Source organism: Entelurus aequoreus, linkage group LG05 (genome assembly GCF_033978785.1).
Source record: "Entelurus aequoreus isolate RoL-2023_Sb linkage group LG05, RoL_Eaeq_v1.1, whole genome shotgun sequence".
NCBI lineage: Eukaryota > Metazoa > Chordata > Actinopteri > Syngnathiformes > Syngnathidae > Entelurus > Entelurus aequoreus.
Window position 1 is genome coordinate 19,181,988 of NC_084735.1, and position 24,789 is coordinate 19,206,776.

General features: G+C 37.4%; 1 protein-coding gene across 2 annotated transcripts in view; it reads left to right on the plus strand.

Annotated features, from left to right (window-relative positions):
• The window catches only part of pdcd6ip (programmed cell death 6 interacting protein), a 61,866-nt gene extending 41,948 nt beyond the window's left edge, over positions 1–19,918 (plus strand). For both annotated transcript variants that reach the window (XM_062047296.1, XM_062047297.1), the window contains exons 11-18: positions 1,427–1,538; positions 1,605–1,774; positions 1,838–2,086; positions 10,712–10,846; positions 10,912–11,006; positions 15,109–15,226; positions 15,300–15,484; positions 19,343–19,918. In XM_062047296.1, coding sequence (XP_061903280.1) covers positions 1,427–1,538; positions 1,605–1,774; positions 1,838–2,086; positions 10,712–10,846; positions 10,912–11,006; positions 15,109–15,226; positions 15,300–15,484; positions 19,343–19,541 — 1,263 coding nt within the window. In that variant the 3' untranslated portion in view covers positions 19,542–19,918. The remainder of the gene's footprint in view (positions 1–1,426; positions 1,539–1,604; positions 1,775–1,837; positions 2,087–10,711; positions 10,847–10,911; positions 11,007–15,108; positions 15,227–15,299; positions 15,485–19,342) is intronic.
• Positions 19,919–24,789: the final 4,871 nt, after the last annotated feature.

The window sequence follows — 24,789 nt, forward strand, 5'->3', positions numbered from 1 at the left end:
TAGTTACTGACAGTGGGTTTTTGAAGTGTTCCTGAGCCCATGTGGTGATATCCTTTGCACACTGATGTCGCTTGTTGATGCAGTACAGCCTGAGGGATCGAAGGTCACGGGCTTAGCTGCTTACGTGCAGTGATTTCTCCAGATTCTCTCAACCCTTTGATGATATTACGGACCAGAGATGGTGAAATCCCTAAATTCCTTGCAATAGCTGGTTGAGAAAGGTTTTTCTTAAACTGTTCAACAATTTGCTCACGCATTTGTTGACAAAGTGGTGACCCTCGCCCCATCCTTGTTTGTGAATGACTGAGCATTTCATGGAATCTACTTTTATACCCAATCATGGCACCCACCTGTTCCCAATTTGCCTGTTCACCTGTGGGATGTTCCAAATAAGTGTTTGATGAGCATTCCTCAACTTTGTCAGTATTTATTGCCACCTTTCCCAACTTCTTGGTCACGTGTTGCTGGCATCAAATTCTAAAGTTAATGATTATTTGCAGAAAAAAGAAGGTTTATCAGTTTGAACATCAAATATGTTGTCTTTGTAGCATATTCAACTGAATATGGGTTGAAAATGATTTGCAAATCATTGTATTCCGTTTATATATATATATATATATATATATATATATATATATATATATATATATATATATATATATATATATATATATATATATATATATATATATATATATATATATAATTCAAAATGGAGAAATTGTGGATAGAAGAGGGAAAAGTCACTTTGACAGTATGGCACTTTTTGGGGGGTTTTCAAACCGACTGTCGTCCTTCGCCTTTTTTTTTCCACCCTTGTCCGTTCCCTGTTCGGGTATACTGGAAAAACAGGTTGGAATTAAAGTGCAGGACTGTATGAATAAAAATAATTACAACATGTGCTACTTTAAAATAACAGTAAGTTGGTCCAATAATATAAAAATAATTACTTCATAACACATTCCTTTACACACTCAAAGAAGGGTAACAGACCAAATTAAATGTTACACAGCTGTAACTCCTTGGCACTAAAGCTGCAGGAAATAGTACTTCTCATGTTTCTGTTTACATTTCCACACTTTGTTACACTTTATCAAGCATTTCTTACTTATTCCTTATTTTTGCACCTTCATTTTAAGAGCTTATTGTTAAGTGTTCAATGTGATGTTACTATTTTGTTTACATGGTTTGTTTTCCATGCTTGTGTTGACATTTCCTTTCTGCCTTGGTAGCTGCGGGGTATAACCAGAGGACGGTTACATTTCAAATAAAATTACATTACATTTTATATATTTATCTCCTGCTTATTATTTTCCATAGGAGGTAATAACAAATCAATATTTATTGATATGGCCTGATTAAAAACAGTTTCTAGCGGTATCGGCCAGCCCAGTGTTGAAGAACAAACTGTGTGTTTGTCATGAAGGCGCTGAAGATGCTGAACGACGAAGAGACGACAGACAACGAGCTGAGAGCCAAATTCAACCAGCGCTGGAACAGGACCCCCTCTGGAGACCTGTACAAGCCCCTCCGTGCAGGTGAGCTTGGCTCTGCGGGCCCACTTCCTTTGCCTCGTTAAGTCTCACCTCCACTTCCTGTCTTAGAGGGCGCTAACTTCCGCGACGTCCTGGACAAGGCGGTGCAGGCGGATCAGGTGGTGAAAGACCGCTACAACACCCACTGCGACATGATCGCTCTGCTGTGCAAACCCGAGAACGAACTCAGCGCCGCCCTGCCCTCCGCCAACCCCACCAGGAAGCTGCAAGGCAGCGAGGTGCGTACGGGTGTCGGAGGCCGCGTCGGTCCGCCTTGTTGACGCTTGTCGCCCGCGCCGCAGGTGGTCAACGTGCTGCGCTCTCAGCTGACCCAGCTGGAGGAGGTGAAGAAGGAGCGCGAGGCGCTGGAGGTGGAGATCAAGGGCGTGGTCTTTGACATGTCCACCACCTTCCTGACGGCGCTGGCCAAGGACGGCGCCATCAACGAGGAGCAGCTGTCGGTCTCGCAGCTGGACCAGCTGTACGGCGAGCACAAGCAGCGGGTGCAGAACAGCCTCCGCCAGCAGGAGGAGCTGCTGGGACAGATTCAGGTAGCCACAAAATAAGTAAAGTTAAAGTACCAATGATTGTCACACACACGCTAGGTGTGGTGAAATGTGTCCTCTGCATTTGACCCATCACCCTTGATCACCCCCTGGGAGGTGAGGGGAGCAGTGGGCAGCAGCAGTGGCCATGCCCGGGAATCATTTTTGGTGATTTAACCCCCAATTCCAACCCTTGATGCTGAGTGCCAAGAAGGGAGATAAAGGCTCCCATTTTTATAGTCTTTGGTATGACTCGGCTGGGGTTTGAACTCACAACCTACCCATCTCAGGGCGGGGCCGCTCTTTGGGCTATAAAAAGGCGTCGCACTTTTTCCACGTGTGGGAACGACACCAGAATCGGTCAAAACTTTATTCATGTCGCACTTTTCATGCACTGGCGAGTTGCAACACATTAACAAAACATGGCACTGAGGATTGAGGAAAACAACACATTTGAGAATAAAAATCAATTTAAGTCATCTAAAATAATATTAAACATGTTTTAAAATGTACGGAAAAATTAAATATAAATAAAGGAATATACACACAAAATATTGAGAATAATAGTAGTAATGATTAGGGATGTCCGATAATATCGGACTGCCGATATTATCGGCCGTTAATGCTTTAAAATGTAATATCGGAAATTATCGGTATCCGTTTCAAAATTATCGGTATCGGTTTCAAAAAGTAAAATGTACGACTTTTTAAAACGCCGCTGTGTACACGGACGTAGGGAGAAGTACAGAGCGCCAATAAACCTTAAAGGCACTGCCTTTGCGTGCCGGCCCAATCACATAATACCTACGGCTTTTCTCACACACACAAGCGAATGCAAGACATACTTGGTCAACAGCCATACAGGTCACACTGAGGGTAGCCGTACAAACAACTTTAACACTGTTACAAATATGCGCCACACTGTGAACCCACACCAAACAAGAATGACAAACACATTTCGGGAGAACATCCGCACTGTAACACAACATAAACACAGAACAAATACCCAGAACCCCTTGCAGCACTAACTCTTCCGGGACTCTACAATTTACACCCCCCTAACCCCCCCCCACCACCATCACCACCACCACCTCAACCTCGCCCACCCCAAATTCCAAGCTGCTGTTTTGAGGCATGTTAAAAAAAATAATGCACTTTGTGACTTCAATAATAAATATGGCAGTACCATGTTGGCATTTTTTCCCATAACTTGAGTTGATTTATTTTGGAAAACCTTGTTACATTGTTTAATGCATCCAGCGGGGCATCACAACAAAATTAGGCATAATAATGTGTTAATTCCACGATATCGGTTGATATCGGAATCGGTAATTAAGAGTTGAACAATATCGGAAATCGGATATCGTCAAAAAAAGCCATTATCGGACAGCTCTAGTAATGATAGCAATAAATACAATATAAAATAACCTAAGACAGGGGTGTCCAAGCTTTTTCCACTGAGGGCCGCACACTGAAAAATCAAAGCAAGCGGGGGGCCATTTTGATATTTTTTTTATTTTAAAAACCAATACAATATATGTATAAAAACTATACATTTAGGCCTCCACTCAGGCTTGGTCCCGGGGGCCCCAAAGGGTTTTGGTCAAAAAATATTTTAAAAAATGTGTCATTATTCAGTATTATTATTATTATTATTATTCAAGGTTTAAATCTCTAGATAAACATTAGGTCTATCTCTCAATATAAAGTTTTTAAAGATTTAAGTTGTATGCTCTTTTTGTCAAAGAAAACCCTGTTTTTTTGGAAAAAAAACACAAAATATTTAATATTTTCACCCAATAAAGTGGAATATTTGAGATTATATAATAATTGGAGCCTTAAAAAGGTCAATAACTAATAACTACATTGATGTTAATTCATTATTATTTTTTGAGCAATGACACTTAAAAACAAATCACACTAAAATGATTGGGGATCCAAAAGGGTCCTACTCATTAAAGTGCTAAAAAATAAATTATACATTTTTTTTACTGTTTAATTTTCACACAATTATCTCGAGATCAACTTCAGATCTATCCGTCAATTATAAGTTGTATTGTTTATGTTGTTTGTTTGTTCGTTTTAGGCCCTTCTTTAAAAAAAAAAACAGCTTAGTTTTTTATATGGCAAACACAAAATATGCAACATTTTACCCAAAGAATATCTCAAAGTGGAATATTTAATGTGACGCAATTGGAGCCTTGAATAGGTCAATAATTCATAATGACATTGATTTTGATTGATTGATTGATTGATTGATTGAAGCTTTTATTAGTAGTAGATTGCACAGTACAGTACATATTCCGTACAATTGACCACTAAATCAATTCATGGTAAAAAAAAGAAACGGCCTGCATGACAGCTTTGTGTTATTAGAGTAAACGTTGCAACATTTTCTTGTTACATTTCACCTATTATCTATCTATTTTATACCACTTTTTATGTTTGTTTGTTTTTTTATCGTATTTTTAGAATGTGCCGTGGGGCCGTTAAAAAATGACCTGCGGGCCGCAAATGGCCCCCGGGCCGCACTTTGGACACCCCTGACCTAAGAGGAGTTTTTAAAAATCCATAAAAAGCCTGATAAAAAAAGTGTGCCTTTTAAACTTATTTATTTATATTAATTTGATATCAATGGTCTCTGCAGTCCTAGGGCTCTCTCGCAGGCTGTTCCACAGGTGGGGGCCATGGTGGTGAAATGCCACCTCTCCATGGCTCTGTTCCGGTATTTGTTCAGATAGAAGCTCTAAGGGGTCCACAAGGGTTGATATGGTGAAAGCAGGTCAAATAGATGAGACATATAAAAAGGCTATCTATTGGTCGCACGTCATAGACATGGGCGATACGGCCTAAAATCGATATTGTGAAGTGAATTATATTTACATAGCGCTTTTCTCTAGTGACTCAAAGCGCTTTACATTCTCTAAGTTACATTTAAACCAATGTGGGTGAAGTGTCTTACCCAAGGACACAACGGCTTTGACTAGGATGGCAGTGGCGGGACTCAAACCGAGAACCCTCAAGTTGCTGGCACGGCCCGCTCTACCAACAGAGCTACGCCGCCCCTTTGGTATATATTTCAGCCGCGTGCGATAACGATATAAATCGGCATATATCCATCCATCCATTTTCTACCGCTTGTCCCTTTTGGGGTTGCGGGGGTTGCTGGAGCCTATCTCAGCTGCATTATTATTTGGCATATTAATGATGATAGAATGGTTTCAAAAAGGTTACGAAAGCTTCTAATTTAGCCGCTGACGTACGTGGTAACATATTGCATCATTTCCTGTTGTATTATTTATCAAAATTTTTATTAATCTACTGCTGACTTTGTGTTGTAGCTAGGGATGTCCGATAATGGCTTTTTGCCGATATCCGATATGCCGATATTGTCCAACTCTTTAATTACAGAGACCGATATCAACCGATGTATACAGTCGTGGAATTAACACATTATTATGCCTAATTTGGACAACCAGGTATGGTGAAGATAAGGTACTTTTTTAAAAAATGTATCAAATAAAATAAGATAAATAAATTAAAAACATTTTCTTGAATAAAAAAGAAAGTAAAACAATATAAAAACAGTTACATAGAAACTAGTAATTAATGAAAATTTGTAAAATTAACTGTTAAAGGTTAGTATTATTAGTGGACCAGCAGCACGCACAATCATGTGTGCTTACGGACTGTATCCCTTGCAGACTGTATTGATATATATTGATATATAATGTAGGAACCAGAATATTAATAACAGAAAGAAACAACCCTTTTGTGTGAATGAGTGTAAATGGGGGAGGGAGGTTTTTTGGGTTGGTGAACTAATTGTAAGTGTATCTTGTGTTTTTTATGTGGATTTAATAAAAAAAATACAAAAAAAACAAAAAAAAAACGATGCTGATAATAAAAAAAAAACGATACCGATAATTTCCGATATTACATTTTAACGCATTTATTGGCCGATAATATTGGCAGACCGATATTATCGGACATCTCTAGTTGTAGCATGTTCTATCTACACTTGTGTTCAAATGTAACATGCATTTATTATTCTCTTGCGAAATATTTTACATTACTTTTGGGCGATCCTACAAATTTGGGGATGGCTCCAACGCCAAGTAGATGCAGAGGCAGTATCGGTCATACGTGCTGATACTTTCAATGTCATTGAATGAAATGTACAATGGAAGACATTACCTGTGTCTCGGCATTCACACCAGGGTGTCAATCTGGTTTTCGCTTGTATAATTAGGGATGTCCGATAATGGCTTTTTTGCCGATATCCGATATTCCGATATTGTCCAACTCTTAATTACTGATACCGATATCAACCGATACCGATATATACAGTCGTGGAATTAACACATTATTATGCCTAATTTGGACACCCAGGTATGGTGAAGATAAGGTCCTTTTTAAAAAAAATTTTAAAACATTTTCTTGAATAAAAAAGAAAGTAAAACAATATAAAAACAGTTACACAGAAACTAGTAATGAATGAAAATGAGTAAAATGAACTGTTAAAGGTTAGTACTATTAGTGGACCAGCAGCACGCACAATCATGTGTGCTTACGGACTGTATCCCTTGCAGACTGTATTGATATATATTGATATATAATGTAGGAACCAGAATATTAATAACGGAAAGAAACAACCCTTTTGTGTGAATGAGTGTAAATGGGGAGGGAGATTTTTTGGCTTGGTGCACTAATTGTAAGTGTATCTTGTGTTTTTTATGTGGATTTAATAAAAAAAAATTTAAATGTTTTTTTAAAAAACGAAGCTGATAATAAAAAAAAAACCGATACCGATAATTTCCGATATTACATTTTAACGTATTTATCGGCCGATAATATTGGCAGACCGATATTATCGGACATCTCTAGTTGTAGCATGTTCTATCTACACTTGTGTTCAAATGTAACATGCACTTATTATTCTCTTGCGTAATATTTTACATTACTTTTGGGCGATCCTACAAATTTGGGGATGGCTCCAACACCAAGTAGATGCAGAGGCAGTATCGGTCATACGTGCTGATACTTTCAATGTCATTGAATGAAATGTACAATGGAAGACATTACCTGTGTCTCGGCATTCACACCAGGGTGTCAATCTGGTTTTCGCTTGTATAATTAGGGATGTCCGATAATGGCTTTTTTGCCGATATCCGATATTCCGATATTGTCCAACTCTTAATTACTGATACCGATATCAACCGATACCGATATATACAGTCGTGGAATTAACACATTATTATGCCTAATTTGGACACCCAGGTATGGTGAAGATAAGGTCCTTTTTTAAAAAAAAATTTAAACATTTTCTTGAATAAAAAAGAAAGTAAAACAATATAAAAACAGTTACACAGAAACTAGTAATGAATAAAAATGAGTAAAATGAACTGTTAAAGGTTAGTACTATTAGTGGACCAGCAGCACGCACAATCATGTGTGCTTACGGACTGTATACCTTGCAGACTGTATTGATATATATTGATATATAATGTAGGAACCAGAATATTAATAACGGAAAGAAACAACCCTTTTGTGTGAATGAGTGTAAATGGGGAGGGAGATTTGTTGGCTTGGTGTAGTAATTGTAAGTGTATCTTGTGTTTTTTATGTTGATTTAATAAAAAAAACAAAAACAAAAAAAACGATACCGATAATAAAGAAACCGATACCAATATTTTCCGATATTACATTTTAAAGCAGGCCGGCCAATATTATCGTACACCTCTACTTGTAACCATGAATATTATTAAGGATTCACCTACATGATATTAGTACACAATTGCCTATGCATTTGATCTTTTTTTTTTTTTTTTTTTTTTTTTTTTTACGAACTCTAAAAAAAACTAAGCTGTAGATTGGCAGCTCAGTTGCCAGAATTTTATTGTAGAATTTATGGTGTTTTTTACGTCATATTACTGTAAAAGGGGAAAAAAGGTACCACTGTTTTTTTACAGTAAAATTCTGGTGACTGAAAAACTTTTTTTTTACCGTAAAATCTGTGGCTGCTGTTTTTCTTTTTTACAGTGTATTACTGCAAAAGAAAAACGGCAACACTGTCTTAATAGTAAAATTCTGGCAACTGAGCAGCTATTTTTTTCTGTAAAATCTACTGTTTTTTTTTGTGCTTTTCAGTTAAATGGTTAAGCTGCTTTAAATTTACAAGTCACTTAGACATATTTTTTTATTTAAATAAAAAATGTTGTAATGTATGATAGTATTTTTGTTACATTATTAGGAAACATGAAACTAACAGTTCATTATTATCAAATTATAACTACTATTTTAACCTAAATCTATACAAAAGTAACTAACAATACATTATTAACATGAACATCGTTATTATTGCAGATTAATACATAAATCATGCAGAATTTTTTGTAGGAAAAAAAGTTTAATGTATATTTGTTACATTGTTAGATGATATTTAATAAAAATGTATGCAATTGCATGTATTTTATTCTGTCAAATTGTAACAAACTATATATATATATATATATATATATATATATATATATATATATATATATATAATTAGAATTTGTGGTGTTTTTTACAGTAAAATTCTGGTGACTGAGCAGCTAGTTGTTTTTTTTATACTGTAAAATGTATCAAAATGTTTACTATTTTTCAATGTAATGGATAACTTGCTTCGAAATCATAAGTCAATTTTTATTTATTTTTATTTAAACAAGAAAGTGTGTAATGTATGATAGTGTGATATTTGTTACATTATTAAGAAACCTGATTATAACTACTTTTCAGCCTAAATTCACAGGTAACTAGCAATACATTATTAACATAAACAACATTATTATTGCAGGTTAATACATAAGTCAGGCAGAAATTCGAGTATTTCTTTAATTTTAGGAAAAAAATGTTCATGTATATTACATCTGTTCTATTACTAGATAATATTGAATGCAAATGTATGCAATTGCATGTATTTTTTTCTGTCAAATTTAAAAAAAATAATTTATATATATATATATATAAAATATAATTAGAATTTGTGATGTTTTTTTACAGTGATATTCTAGCGACTGAGCAGCTAGTTTTTTTTATACTGTAAAATTTATCAACATTTTTACTATTTCTCAATTGAATGGATAACTTGCTTCGAAATCATAAATCAATAAGATATTTATTTTTATCTAAACAAAAAAGTTTGTAATGTTAGTGTGATATTTGTTACATTATTAGGAAACCTAATTATAACTCATTTTCAACCTAAATTCACAGAACGTAACTAACAATACATTATTAACATAAACAACATTATTATTGCAGGTTAATACATAAGTCATGCCGAAGTGTTTTAATTTGTTTTTATTTTAGGGGGGAAAAAATCATTTATATTACATCTGTTATATAAATAGATAATATTGAATAAAAATTTATGCAATTGCATGTATTTTTTTCTGTCAAATTGTAAACAAATTTATATATATATATGTGTATATATATATATATATAATTAGAATTTGTGGTATTTTTTACAGTAAAATTCTGGCGGCTGAGCAGCTAGTTTTTTTTTATACTGTAAAATTTATCAAAATGTTTACTATTTTTCAATTTAATGGATAACTTGCTTTGGAATCATATATCAATGAGATATTTATTTTTATCTAAACAAAAAAGTTTGTAATGTTTGATAGTGTGATATTTGCTACGTTATTAGGAAACCTACTTTTCAACCTAAATTCACACAACGTAACTAACAATACATTATTAACATAAACATTATTATTGCAGGTTAATACATAAGTCATGCAGAAATTTGAGTATTTTTTTTATTTTAGGAAAAAAAAAATTCATGTATATTACATCTGTTATCCATCCATCCATCCATTTTCTACCGCTTGTCCCTTTCGGGGTTGCGGGTGGTGCTGTATCTCAGCTGCACATGGGCGGAAGGCGGGGTATATTACTAGATAATATTGAATAAAAATGTATGCAATTGCATGTATTTTTTTCTATAAAACACAAATTTATATATATATCGGTATATAAAATATAATTACAATTTGTGATGGTTTTTTTTACAGTAAAATTCTGGCGACTGAGCAGCTAGTTTTTTTTGTACTGTAAAATGTATCAACATTTTTACTATTTCTCAATTTAATGGATAACTTGCTTCGAAATCATAAGTCAATCTGATATTTATTTGTATCTAAACAAAAAAGTTTGTAATGTTTGATAGTGTGATATTTGTTACATTATTAGGAAACTTGAGTACAGATTTTTTACGACTTTTCAACCTAAATTCACACAAACGTAACTAACAAAACATTAACAGGAACAACATCATTATTACAGATTAACACATCAGTCATGCAGACATTTGAGTAAGAAAAAAAAGTATGACAATACAATGTTTGTTACATTATTAGGAAACATAAAACTAACCATTCATTATCATCCCTTATGCCACATTAAATGAGGGAGCGGGCCTTGAGTTTGACTCGTGTGCTCGATTTGACTTTTTGACGGTCAAACGCTTTGAATGCTGTCAGAGTTCTTGAGCGCGTCGTGCAGTCTTGCTCGTAAACGTCAGCCTCTAATGTACTTTTTATGGTGCGTGAAAAGAGAGTTGAACGTGCGCCCTCCTTGCAGACGTCCCATCAGGAGTTCAGCAGCCTGAAGCAGGCCAACACGGAGGCCAACCAGAGGGAGGAGGTCCTGAAGAAACTGGCCTCGGCCCACGACAGCTACGTGGAGATCAGCAGCAACCTGCGCGAGGGCACCAAGGTTACATCCCCATTCTCCCAGCACGCCTGCTCAGCTGCTTCATTCCCTGTCTTCTCCCTCCGCAGTTCTACAACGACCTGACTGAGATCCTGCTCAAGTTCCAGAACAAATGCTGCGACATTGTTTTCGCTCGCAAGACCGAGCGGGACGAACTTCTCAAGTGAGTTGATGGAGTGTTCTAGAACAGGGGCTCTTACCCTCTTTCACCTCGGGGCCCAACTTTTCCACTACAAGCCCACTCAAATGTTAGCATTGAATTAGTAATCTTACTCTGGATCTACAAAAAAGGGAACGTTTCAAGGTTAGCGACTAAAGAACAAAACGATCAGTCACTTCCTACTAAAAAGTGAACTTTTTAAGGTTAGCGATTAAAAAAGAAAAGCGATCAAAGTCACTTCCTGTTAAAAAGTGAACTTTTCAAGGTTAGTGACTAAAAGGAACGAAACGATCAAAGTCACTTCCTGCTAAAAAGTGAACTTTTTAAGGTTAGTGACTAAAAAGAACCAAACAATTAAAGTCACTTCCTGCTAAAAAGTGTACTTTTCAAGGTTAGCGACTAAAAAAAACCCCATCAAAGTCACTTCCTGCTAAAAAGTGAACTTTTCAAGGTAAGCGACTTCCTTTAAGGTTAATGACTAAAAATAATAAAAATTATCCAAGTCACTCCTAAGATTAGCGACTAAAAAGAAGCAAACTATTAAAGTCACTTCCTGCTTAAAAAGTGAACTTTTTAAGGTTAGCGACTTAAAAGAACAAAACAATCAAAGTCACTTCCTGCTAAAAAGTGAACTTTTCAAGGTTAGCGACTAAAAAGAACAAAACGATCAGTCACCTCCTGCTAAAAGGAACTTTTTAAGGTTAGCGACAAACAAGAACAAAACAGTCAGTCACTTCCTGCTAAAAAGTGAACTTTTCAAGGTTAGCGACTAAAAAGAACAAAACGATCAAAGTCCCTTCCTGCTAAAAAATAAAATTTTCAAGGTTAGTGACTAAAAAGAACCAAACTATCAAAGTCACTTCCTGCTAAAAGGTGAACTTTTTAAGTTTAGTGACTAAAAAGAACGAAATGGTCAATTACTTCCTGCTAAAAGGTGAACTTTTTAAGTTTAGTGACTAAAAAGAACGAAATGGTCAATTACTTCCTGCTAAAAAGTTAACTTTTCAAGGTTAGCGACTAAAAAGAGCAAAACAATCAAAGTCACTTTCTGCTAAAAAATTAACTTTTCAAGGTTAGTGACTAAAAAGAACAAAACGATCACAAAGTCACTTCCTGCTAAAAAGTGAACTTTTCAAGGTTAGCGACTAAAAAGAGCAAAACGATCAAAGTCACTTCCTGCTAAAACTTTAACTTTTCAAGGTTAGCGACTAAAAAAGAACAAAACGATCAAAGTCACTTGCTGCTAAAAAATGAACTTTTCAAGGTTAGTGACTAAAAAGAACAAAACGATTACAAAGTCACTTCCTGCTAAAAAGGGAACTTTTCAAGGTTAGCGACTAAAAAGAACAAAATGGTCAAAGTCACTTACTGCTAAAAAATTAACTTTTCAAGGTTGGCGACTAAAAAGAACAAAACGATCAAAGTCACTTCTTGCTAAAAAATAAAATGTTCAAGGTTAGTGATTAAAAAGATCCAAACTATCAAAGTCACTTCCTGCTAAAACTTTTAACTTTTAAGGTTAGCTACTAAAAAGATCGAAACGGTCAAAGTCACTTCGTGCTAAAATTTTAACTTTTCAAGGTTAGTGACTAAAAAGAACAAAATCAAAGTCACTTCCTGCTAAAAAGTGAACTTTTCAAGGTTGGCGACTAAAAAGAACGAAATGGTTAAAGTCACTTCCTGCTAAAAAGTGAACTTTTCAAGGTTGGCGACTAAAAAGAACGAAATGGTTAAAGTCACTTCTGCTAAAAAGTGAACTTTTCAAGGTTGGCGACTAAAAAGAACAAAATGGTTAAAGTCACTTCCTGCTAAAAAGTGAACTTTTCAAGGTTGGCGACTAAAAAGAACGAAATGGTTAAAGTCACTTCCTGCTAAAAAGTGAACTTTTCAAGGTTAGCGACTAAAAAGAACCAAACTATCAAAGTCACTTCTTGCTAAAACTTGAACTTTTAAGGTTAGCTACTAAAAAGATTGAAACGGTCAAAGTCACTTCCTGCCAAAACATGTACTTTTTATGGTTAGCAACTAAAGAAAACAAAACGATCAGTCACTTCCTGCTAAAAAGTGAAAAACTTTTAAAGGTTAGTGACTAAAAAAAACCCCAAAAAACGATTAAAGTCACTTCCTGCGAAAAAGTCAACTTTTCAAGGTTAGCGACAAAAAAGAACAAAACGATCAAAGTCACTTCCTGCTAAAATTTAATTTTTCAAGTTTAGCGACTAAAAAGAACAAATTGGTCAAAGTCACTTACTGCTAAAAAGTGAACTTTTCAAGGTTAGTGACAAAAAAAACAAAAAACAATCAGTCACTTCCTGCTAAAAAGTGAACTTTTCAAGGTTGGCGACTGAAAAGAACAAAACGATCAGTCACCTCTTGCTAAAAAGAACTTTTTAAGGTTATCAACAAACAAGAACAAAACGATCAAAGTCACTTCCTGCTAAAAGGTGAACTTTTTAAGTTTAGTGACTAAAAAGAACGAAATGGTCAATTACTTCCTGCTAAAAGGTGAACTTTTCAAGGTTAGCTACTAAAAAGAGCAAAACTATCAGTCACTTCCTGCTAAAAAATTAACTTTTCAAGGTTAGTGACTAAAAAGAACAAAATGATCACAAAGTCACTTCCTGCTAAAAAGTGAACTTTTCAAGGTTAGCGACTAAAAAGAGCAAACGATCAAAGTCACTTTCTGCTAAAACTAACTTTTCAAGGTTAGCGACTAAAAAAGAACAAAACGATCAAAGTCACTTGCTGCTAAAAAATGAACTTTTCAAGGTTAGTGACTAAAAAGAACAAAACGATTACAAAGTCACTTTCTGCTAAAAAGGGAACTTTTCAAGGTTAGCGACTAAAAAGAACAAAATGGTCAAAGTCACTTACTGCTAAAAAAATTAACTTTTCAAGGTTGGCAACTAAAAACAACAAAACTATGAAAGTCACTTCCTGCTAAAAATAAAATGTTCAAGGTTAGTGATTAAAAAGATCCAAACTATCAAAGTCACTTCCTGCTAAAACTTTAACTTTTAAGGTTAGCTACTAAAAAGATCGAAACGGTCAAAGTCACTTCGTGCTAAAATTTTAACTTTTCAAGGTTAGCGACTAAAAAGAACAGAACAATCAAAGTCACTTCCTGCTAAAAAGTGAACTTTTCAAGGTTGGCGACTAAAAAGAACGAAATGGTTAAAGCCACTTCCTGCTAAAAAGTGAACTTTTCAAGGTTGGCGACTAAAAAGAACCAAACTATCAAAGTCACTTCCTGCTAAAACTTGAACTTTTAAGGTTAGCTACTAAAAAGATCGAAACGGTCAAAGTCACTTCCTGCTAAAAAATGTACTTTTCATGGTTAGCGACTAAAGAAAACAAAACGATCAGTCACTTCCTGCTAAAAAGTGAACTTTTCAAGGTTGGCGACTAAAAAGAACCAAACTATCAAAGTCACTTCCTGCTAAAACTTGAACTTTTAAGGTTAGCTACTAAAAAGATCGAAACGGTCAAAGTCACTTCCTGCTAAAACATGTACTTTTCATGGTTAGCGACTAAAGAAAACAAAACGATCAGTCACTTCCTGCTAAAAAGTGAAAAACTTTTCAAGGTTAGCGACTAAAAAAACCCCCAAAAAATGATTAAAGTCACTTCCTGCGAAAAAGTTAACTTTTTAAGGTTAGCGACTTAAAAAAAAAAAACAGAACGATCGAAGTCACTTCCTGCTAAAAAGTGAACTTTTCAAGGTTAGCGATAAAAAAGAACAAAACGATCAAAGTCACTTCCTGCTAAAATTTAATTTTTCAAGTTTAGCGACTAAAAAGAACGAATTGGTCAAAGTCACTTACTGCTAAAAAGTGAACTTTTCAAGTTTAGTGACAAAAAAAACAAAAAACGATCAGTCACTTCCTGCTAAAAAGTGAACTTTTCAAGATTTTTCATTTAATTCATCATTTTTGCACTTCAAAAATTCTCCATGACCTTCTGTTTGTTATTGTCAATACTGCCACAAGTGGTGGAAAAGTGTATTACAACTGAGGCCCGCTGCGGCCCATACGGACAACAGCTGAGATATTTTTTGCCGGCCCTATGGTTAAGAATCACTGTTCTATGACGTGTTTTATCACAGGGAGCTGCAGCAGAGTATCGCCCGAGAGCCCAGCGCCCCCTCCTTCAACGTCCCCGCCTATCAGAGCACCCCCGCCGCCCCACCAGGCGGCCCCACCCCAGCACCTAGGACCGTATTTGTAAGACCCCTCACCTCAGCACCCCCACATGCCCATAGCGGTTCTTCACTGTTCTCCAATCTTGTTCTTGCAGACCTTGCCCACTCAGCAGACCCAGGCCATTCCTCAGCCCCCAGCCAGGCCCCCTCCTCCCAACTTCCCGACACAGGCCGCCTCCCCCAACCCACCTGCGGGCACTCCCAGCAGCAACCTGCCGCCGGTGGCCCCGGCCTCCCAGGCCCAGGGGCCCCCTTACCCTACCTACCAGGGGTACCCACAGTGAGTTGGATCAGTTTCTTCACATTTCAGATGAAATCGTGTCAAAGTGAACACATGTCATTTATCACCCAAAATATTGCAATAATGGTGTATGAATGCAGATGTATTTATTCTGAGGGCTTCTGTACTTTAACCGCGGACCAGGTCTGTGTAAACATGAGTTGTCACTCCAAAGTAAACTTGATATAAAAGGTGTTTTTGAGTAAAACATTTTAAAAAGTGTTCCTGCATGAGTGATGTTGGCCCTGACGCACTCAAATCTGGTAGGGCGCAGTGAACTTACTGTCCACGAGTCCCAGGGACTTGGAAAACCACATCGTGAATAGGGATGGGTACCGTTCACATTCAAATCGATTCGGTGCCAGTTCTCGGTACCCGGGAATCAATACCCGCTACTGAAGGGTACCAAGTTTCGGAACTTTTTATGTGGGTTAATGAGTATGGCTGCAGAACCTCTTTCTAGAGTCCAGCAGTGAAAACAGTCCTTGGTGGGGGTTGGGAGGAGTCTCTGCAGATGTTCTAAACCCCTGGTCAGGCAGCGGCTTTTTGCGATCTCCTGGATAGGAGGAAGAGGAGTCCTGATGATCTTGAGTCATATTGCAGTCTGCACGTATCTCCTATGTGTGACTGCCATCTACTGGTCACACTTATCATTTCACCGTGTACCAAATAAAATAGCTTCGAGGTCGGTAAGCACAACCAAAATTATTCTGCACATTAGACGCACCGGGTTATAAGGCGCACTGTCGAGTTTTGGGGAAAATGAAAGGATTTTAAGTGCGCCTTATAGTCGGAAAAATACGGTACCCTCCCCGCATGCACCCTATGGAGCAGACCTGGGACAATTAAGGCCCGTTAAGCTTTTCAATCTGGCCCGCCGGACATTCCCAAAAAATGTTTGTAGATCTTTAAGATGGAAACTAGCTGCCATTATGATGTGCAGTGATGTTTTCTAATGACCGCAAGTCTTCAACTACCGTATTTCCTTGAATTGGCGCAGGGAATATAGTATTCGCACTTCTAGAATTACTGCCGGGTCAAACTCGTTTCTCAAAATATATCGCCGGTTCATTATTAACGCCGGATCAAATTCGTTTCGCAAAATATTAATTTTATTATCGCATCCCGCCATCAGTGTGTGAATGTGTGTGTGAATGGGTAAATGTGGAAATATTGTCAAAGCGCTTTGAGTACCTTGAAGGTAGAAAAGCGTTATACAAGTATAACCCATTTATCATTTATGTTTATAATTTTCGCCGGGTCAAACTCGTTTCGCAAAATATCTAGCATATGTCTAGAACTTCCGCCGGGTCAAATTCGTTACGTGACGAGTGACGATTTACCTGTCCTCATTTTCAAAATGGAGGAAGCTGATTTCAGTAGTTTGCAATCGCACAAAGGAAAAAAGATAAAGTACAAGCTATTGAATACCGGTACGGTATGCTAAAAAGAACAGTAAGCAGCTATGTTTTATTAATATACCGTAGCTGCGTGTGTCAAATACGGTATGAGTCATTAAATGACTCCCGCCTCCTGGTGGTAGAGGGCGATAGTGATCCTTCTTGCGACTTCCGGTACTGCAGAAGAAGTGACAACACGCAGCAACAGATCGTCTTTTTTTCCCTCTCGCCTGAACTTTTAACATGGAGGATTACATACATCCATCTAAAATAAAACAGTTTTCTAAACTAGACTTTCAATCGAAGCAGGAGGTAATAATTAAAGGAATATCTCCATCGAGACAGAGAGACTTTTAAAACTGAAGAAAGAAAATAAGGAAGACTTCTATAAACAAGTTATCGATGCTTTTGGTCAGAAGGAGCTGCAAATGGACTCCATTTATAAGTACAGGTAAGACCATAATAACGTTTTTTTTTAATTAAATGTGCTTTTCATGATGGTATGCTTACATCACACTCAAAGCGCACGCCTAAATTTACCGCATTCCTTTTGGTGAGAAGAGGTTTTAAAATAATTAGCGCATGCACGGCCATCCCGCAGGCTTCCGGTAAACGCCGGAGTGACAGGAGGTTTTAAATTAATTAGCGCCCCTGCGGCTATTCAAGGAAATACGGTATACAAAGTATTTCAGTGGTTGGAATCTGCGCTTATGGATGATATACCAGTTACTTTGGTCATATAATTAGTTACTATGGTCATCTAATTAGTTACTATGGTCATCTAATTAGTTACTATGGTAATCTACGTCACAGCAGCTCAGACGAGGCACCAAGCAGTGTGGGCGGGGAGCGTTTCCACAGACGCGGAAGGAGATTTTCACAACAAAGTTCTAAAGCTTAGTGATGTACAGTGCCGGCCCAAGCCTCCATGGGGCCCTAAGCAAAATTTGATTTTGGGGCCCTCTATTTCTGCCAATAGTATTGATTGTTGATCATTCACACACCTACTATAACCTCATTGCGGCTCTGGCAGTGTTGTTTACATTATCCTATTGTCAGCCTGGCATGTCTTTACAAATGACATGTCATTTATAAACATATGGGGGTGGCCCAGTTAAGAACATAAATAATACCAACGAATGAACGAATGATGTCCAGACTGCCACATATGGTTCCTAATCTTAAAATGTAGAAAACATTCAGCTACAAGCGTGGCCTGGGGTTGAACAGTCCAAGTGATAAAGCTTTGTATTTACAGTAAAAGTGTCATCTTGTCTCATCAGTCTTGTACATATTAGTCTTTAATTACTAGTTTATATTTTTAGTTAATTGTTCATATTTAATTTACTTAATTTACTTACTTACTTTAGTTTACTTTGTACAAAGAGAGCGCAGTCTACTGAAGTTAAATTCCATGTGTGTTAAACATAACTGGACAATAAAGCTGATTCTGATTCACTTTATTATTTTTGGTAACAAAAACCTGTGTGCAAAAATAATTCGTAGTGCAAGAAAAACAATAAAGTGCAACAATAAAATCACTTAAATATATATAAGAAGGAACAAATTCAATTGTACAAAAAACAACATAATTAAATTAAATAACAAGCAAATACTTAAATAATATTAATGAACAGAGTTACCAGAAACAAGGTAACATAACGGTTTATAAACAAATATAAAGTTACTACATATTAAAACTATGTAAATGTACATAACGATGTGCAAAAAAATTTTGGGGAAAAAATCAAAATAAACTACCTTAAATCAAGGTCCTTAATTCACACATTTGTCCATCACATCACAGTTTTGTTCCTCTGTTCTTCACCACCCACTCCTTAAAACCTGTGCTTCCTGGCTTTTCTGGAGGCAAAGTCATTTATGACATCACTGTAAGAAATCTGATGGCAGACTTTGTTATTAATACTAATCACTGCCATGTACGAGTCTGAGTCAGACTCGTACATGCAAAAAATAAAAAATAAGAATTTTTTGTTAATTGCTTTTGGGGGCCCCCTGGTGGCCGCGGGGCCCTAAGCAAGCGCTTAGTACGCTTATGCCTTGGGCCGGCTCTGGTGATGTATCAGATACATCAGATTGTAGGTGGGGTTATTTTGTACCCTTCGCGTTCATATTTCACTTTGTTCCATTTTTGTTGCGTTTCACTTGATTGTAAAATATGTCCATCGAACGAGGGTGTGACGTTCATATTTTGTCAATATTCAGTGTTTTATCGTTCATAGAAAAATGTAAAATTCCATTACGTTTTTCAAGGCGGTGTGTCATAACGATTTTAGCATTCAATCAGACATTATTGTGAGGTTTTGTATTAGTGTTCCTAAAAATAGATATACCGGCCCCCGGACACATTTTTTTTCTCTAAATGTGGCCCCCCGAGTCACAATAATTGCCCAGGCCTGCTATGGAGGGAGCTAACTTGGACTGTGTGTGCTTGCAGGTACTTCCAGGTGCCAATGGGCTACAACCCGTACGCCTACGGCCAGTACAACGTGCCCTACATGCCCTACCAGGGCACCCCAGGCCAGGCGGGCTACCCGGGCGGCCCCCCGGCAGCGCAGGGCTACCCCGGCTATCCTGCGCAAGCCCCCCCTCCGCAGCAGCAGCAACAGCAGCAGCCATACTTCCCTCAGCAATGAGCGCGCCGAAAAAACCATCAGATCACAGAATGACCGCGCCCTGCTCTCTCACCCTTTTACTTTTATACTCCTGGTCGTCTTCTTCTGGGCTCTTTCCACAAATCTTGATTCAAACACTAACATGCTATTTGTCCTATTAGTCGCTTTATGTACGCTCAGGCTGGACCGCTGCACTCCACTCGCATAGGATACTTGGACGGCTCCGTCTTTAGCAGATATTTTTGTAATTAAGCCTAACAAGCCTTGGTGATGTACAAACACAAGAACGGCCTAAAGGAGGTGGCTGTTCTGCTCTCTTCTCTCCTCGTCGCTGTCTTTGTTCCAACCACAGGCTGTACAATAGATAATATATGTATAAAACTATACCACAGGCTCAACATTGCCTTCTTCTTTTAGGGCTTTTTACCTCGGTCGGCGGCACGCTCGCCTCTCATGCGGACCACCCGGGTTCCAGTCATACAAACCCCGTTTCCATATGAGTTGGGAAATTGTGTTAGATGTAAATATAAACGGAATACAATGATTTGCAAATCCTTTTCAACCCATATTCAATTGAATGCACTACAAAGACAAGATATTTGATGTTCAAACTCATAAACTTAATTTTTTTTGGCAAATAATAATTAACTTAGAATTTCATGGCTGCAACACGTGCCAAAGTAGTTGGGAAAGGGCATGTTCACCACTGTGTTACATGGCCTTTCCTTTTAACAACACTCTGTAAACGTTTGGGAACTGAGGAGACACATTTTTGAAGCTTCTCAGGTGGAATTCTTTCCCATTCTTGCTTGATGTACAGCTTAAGTTGTTCAACAGTCCGGGGGTCTCCCTTGTGCTATTTTAGGCTTCATAATGCGCCACACATTTTCAATGGGAGACAGGTCTGGACTACAGGCAGGCCAGTCTAGTACCCGCACTCTTTTACTATGAAGCCACGTTGATGTAACACGTGGCTTGGCATTGTCTTGCTGAAATAAGCAGGGGCGTCCATGGTAACGTTGCTTGGATGGCAACATATGTTGCTCCAAAACCTGTATGTACCTTTCAGCATTAATGGCGCCTTCACAGATGTGTAAGTTACCCATGTCTTGGGCACTAATACACCCCCATACCATCACACATGCTGGCTTTTACACTTTGCACCTATAACAATCCGGATGGTTCTTTTCCTCTTTGGTCCGGAGGACACGACGTCCACAGTTTCCAAAAACAATTTGAAATGTGGACTCGTCAGACCACAGAACACTTTTCCACTTTGTATCAGTCCATCTTAGATGAGCTCAGGCCCAGCGAAGCCGACGGCGTTTCTGGGTGTTGTTGATAAACAGTATTCGCCTTGCATAGGAGAGTTTTAACTTGCACTTACAGATGTAGCGACCAACTGCAGTTACTGACAGTGGGTTTCTGAAGTGTTCCTGAGCCCATGTGGTGATATCCTTTACACACTGATGTCGCTTGTTGATGCAGTACAGCCTGAGGGATGGAAGGTCACGGGCTTAGCTGCTTACGTGCAGTGATTTCTCCAGATTCTCTGAACCCTTTGATGATATTACGGACCGTAGATGGTGGAATCCCTAAATTCCTTGCAATAGCTGGTTGAGAAAGGTTTTTCTTAAACTGTTCAACAATTTGCTCACGCATTTGTTGACAAAGTGGTGACCCTCGCCCCATCCTTGTTTGTGAATGACAAACATGTAATCATGGAATCTACTTTTATACCCAATCATGGCACCCACCTGTTCCCAATTTGCCTGCACACCTGTGGGATGTTCCAAATAAGTGTTTGATGAGCATTCCTCAACTTTATCAGTATTTATTGCCACCTTTCCCAACTTCTTTGTCACGTGTTGCTGGCATCAAATTCTAAAGTTAATGATTATTTGCAACAGAAAAAAAAAGTTTATCAGTTTGAACATCAAGTATGTTGTCTTTGTAGCATATTCAACTGAATATGGGTTGAAAATGATTTGGAAATCATTGTATTCTGTTTATATTTACATCTAACACAATTTCCCATCTCATATGGAAACGGGGTTTGTACTTCCCAACCCTCCCGAATTTCAGTGCCTCTCCCGGGACAACCATTCTCCCGAATTTCTCCCGATTTCCAGCCGGACAACAATATTGGGGGCGTGCCTTAAAGGCACTGCCTTTAGCATCCTCTCTCACCTGAAAAGGAGACTATTATATATGTCTCCGTTATCCATAGGTTTATCTATAACCCATAACACGGTGGCCGAATGAATATAGTCACTCATGAATGGTCAGAGAAGCACAAGGCGGCGGCAACGCAGTATTATGGGCCACCTCGCTAAATGAAGACCCGAGGGTGTAACATATGCCGAGACAAAGATGGCTATGCTGAAACATCCCGTTCTCATTTGCGGATGTTTTCAACAAATCCGTGAAGGATATGTTCCCCGGATTCAGAGATCGCTCGCCAGTACTCAAATGGCGGAACAAAGGCTACTCAAATAGTGAAAGGTAAGTGTTTAATTCTTTTTTTTTAAGTAAGCAGCAAGTACAGTACAGTTAGTAGAACTGTGTTTTCATTACTGTGTACTGTACTACATATATATATACACTACCGTTGAAAAGTTTGGGGTCACATTGAAATGTCCTTATTTTTGAAGGAAAAACACTGTACTTTTCAATGAAGATAACTTTAAACTAGTCTTAACTTTAAAGAAATACACTCTATACATTGCTAATGTGGTAAATGACTATTCTAGCTGCAAATGTCTGGTTTTTGGTGCAATATCTACATAGGTGTATAGAGGCCCATTTCCAGCAACTATCACTCCAGTGTTCTAATGGTACAATGTGTTTGCTCATTGGCTCAGAAGGCTAATTGATGATTAGAAAACCCTTGCGCAATCATGTTCACACATCTGAAAACAGTTTAGCTCGTTACATAAGCTACAAAACTGACCTTCCTTTGAGCAGATTGAGTTTCTGGAGCATCACATTTGTGGGGTCAATTAAATGCTCAAAATGGCCAGAAAAAGAGAACTTTCATCTGAAACTCGACAGTCTATTATTTTTCTTAGAAATGAAGGCTATTCCACAAAATAGTTTGGGTGACCCCAAACTTTTGAACGGTAGTGTACATGAATATATATATATATATATATATATATATATATATATATATATATATATATATATATATATATATATATATATATATATATATATATATATATATATATATATATATATATATATATATATATATATATATATATATATATATATATATATATATATATATATATATATATATATATATATATTAGGGGTGTAATGGTACACAAAAATTTGGGTTCGGTACTTACCTCGGTTTAGAGGTCACGGTTCGGTTCATTTTGGGTACAATAAGAAAACAACAAAATATACATTTTTTGGTAATTTATTTACCAAATTTGTAAACAATGGCATAACATACATATACACACAGGGTCCATTGCCAGGGTTCATGTGGTCAACATATATGAAATAAAAACTAAATAAGATAAGGCTCAGAATGGTTTCTTAACAAAACCTTTCTACATATAAAGTGCTTGTTTTGATTGATTGATTGAGACTTTTATTAGTAGATTGCACAGTACAGTACATATTCCGTACAATTGACCACTAAATGGTACCAGAATAAATTTTTTAACTTGTATAAGTCGGGGTCCACGTTAATCAACATTAAACTGCCTCAAGTTGTTGCTCAGATTAAATAAAATGACACAACTTTTCTTCTACATATAAAAAGTGCAACATTAAACAGTTTCAAGTCAACTCAGCCTCAGATTAACTTTTCTCCCCCCCCCCCCCCCCCCAGCCTGGCTAACTTGGCAGTAAGAGGATATGTGGGCTCATTGTTCTTCCACCATAGAAGTGGCTCAAAATCTAGTTCTTAATGCAATATGGTCTTAAATCTGCTGCTATAAAAAACATTTATTGCTTTAGCCCTGCCTGACTCGCCGAGGAGAGGCTGCTTGAATGCGGGGGTGACGCTTCAAATGGGTTAGCACAGTGGTTCTTAACCTTGTTGGAGGTACCGAACCCCACCAGTTTCATATGCGCATTCACCGAACCCTTCTTTAGTGAAAAATAAAATGTTTGTTTTTTTTCAAATTCAAGACAAAGTTATATGTTTTTGGGAACACTTTAGAATGGGGAACATCTTCTAAGTAAAGACTTAATTTTGAGTTATTTGGTTAGGGTTAGGGTTAGAGGGTTATAATAAAGCCATGCTGAATAAGGCATTAATAAGTACTTAATAATGACTAGTTAAGAGCCAATATGTTACTAATTTGCATGTTAATAAGCAACTAATTAATGGTGAATATGTTCCCCATACTAAAGTGTTACCATGTTTTATTACTGATGCACAAAATGAACCGTGCATGAACATCACCTTGTTCAAAGAACAAAACCAACACAGTGCATAAACTCACAACAAATTACACACCTGCAAATCAGTCAGCTGTTGCCGTATCCGTAATACGCCGATAGGGAGAAGTTTTTATTTACACGATGAGTCGGGTGTGTCTTGACCTCCGCCGAACCCCTGAGCCCGACTCACCGAACCCCTAGTACCGAAACTGTTCAATACAAATACACGTACCGGTACACCCCTAATGTGTATATAAATATATATATATATAAGAAATACTTGAATTTCAGTGAATTCTAGCTATAAATATACTCCTCCCCCCTTAAAGGCCTACTTAAATGATTTTTTTTTATTTAAACGGGGATAGCAGATCCATTCTATGTGTCATACTTGATCATTTCGCGATATTGCCATATTTTTGCTGAAAGAGAACATCGACGATAAAGTTCGCAACTTTTGATCGCTGATAAAAAAAAAGCCTAGCCTGTACCGGAAGTAGCATGACGTCACAGGTTGAAGAGCTCCTCACATTTCCCCATTGTTTACACCAGCAGCGAGAGAGTTACGGACCGAGAAAGCGACGATTACCCCATTAATTTGAGCCAGGATGAAAGATTAGTGGATGAGGAAACGTGAGAGTGAAGGACTAGAGAGGCAGTGCAGGACGTATCTTTTTTCGCTCTGACCGTAACTTAGGTACAAGCTGGCTCATTGGATTCCACACTCTCTCCTTTTTCTATTGTGGATCACGGATTTGTATTTTAAACCACCTCGGATACTATATCCTCTTGAAAATGAGAGTCGAGAACACGAAATGGACATTCACAGTGACTTTTATCTCCACGACAATACATCGGC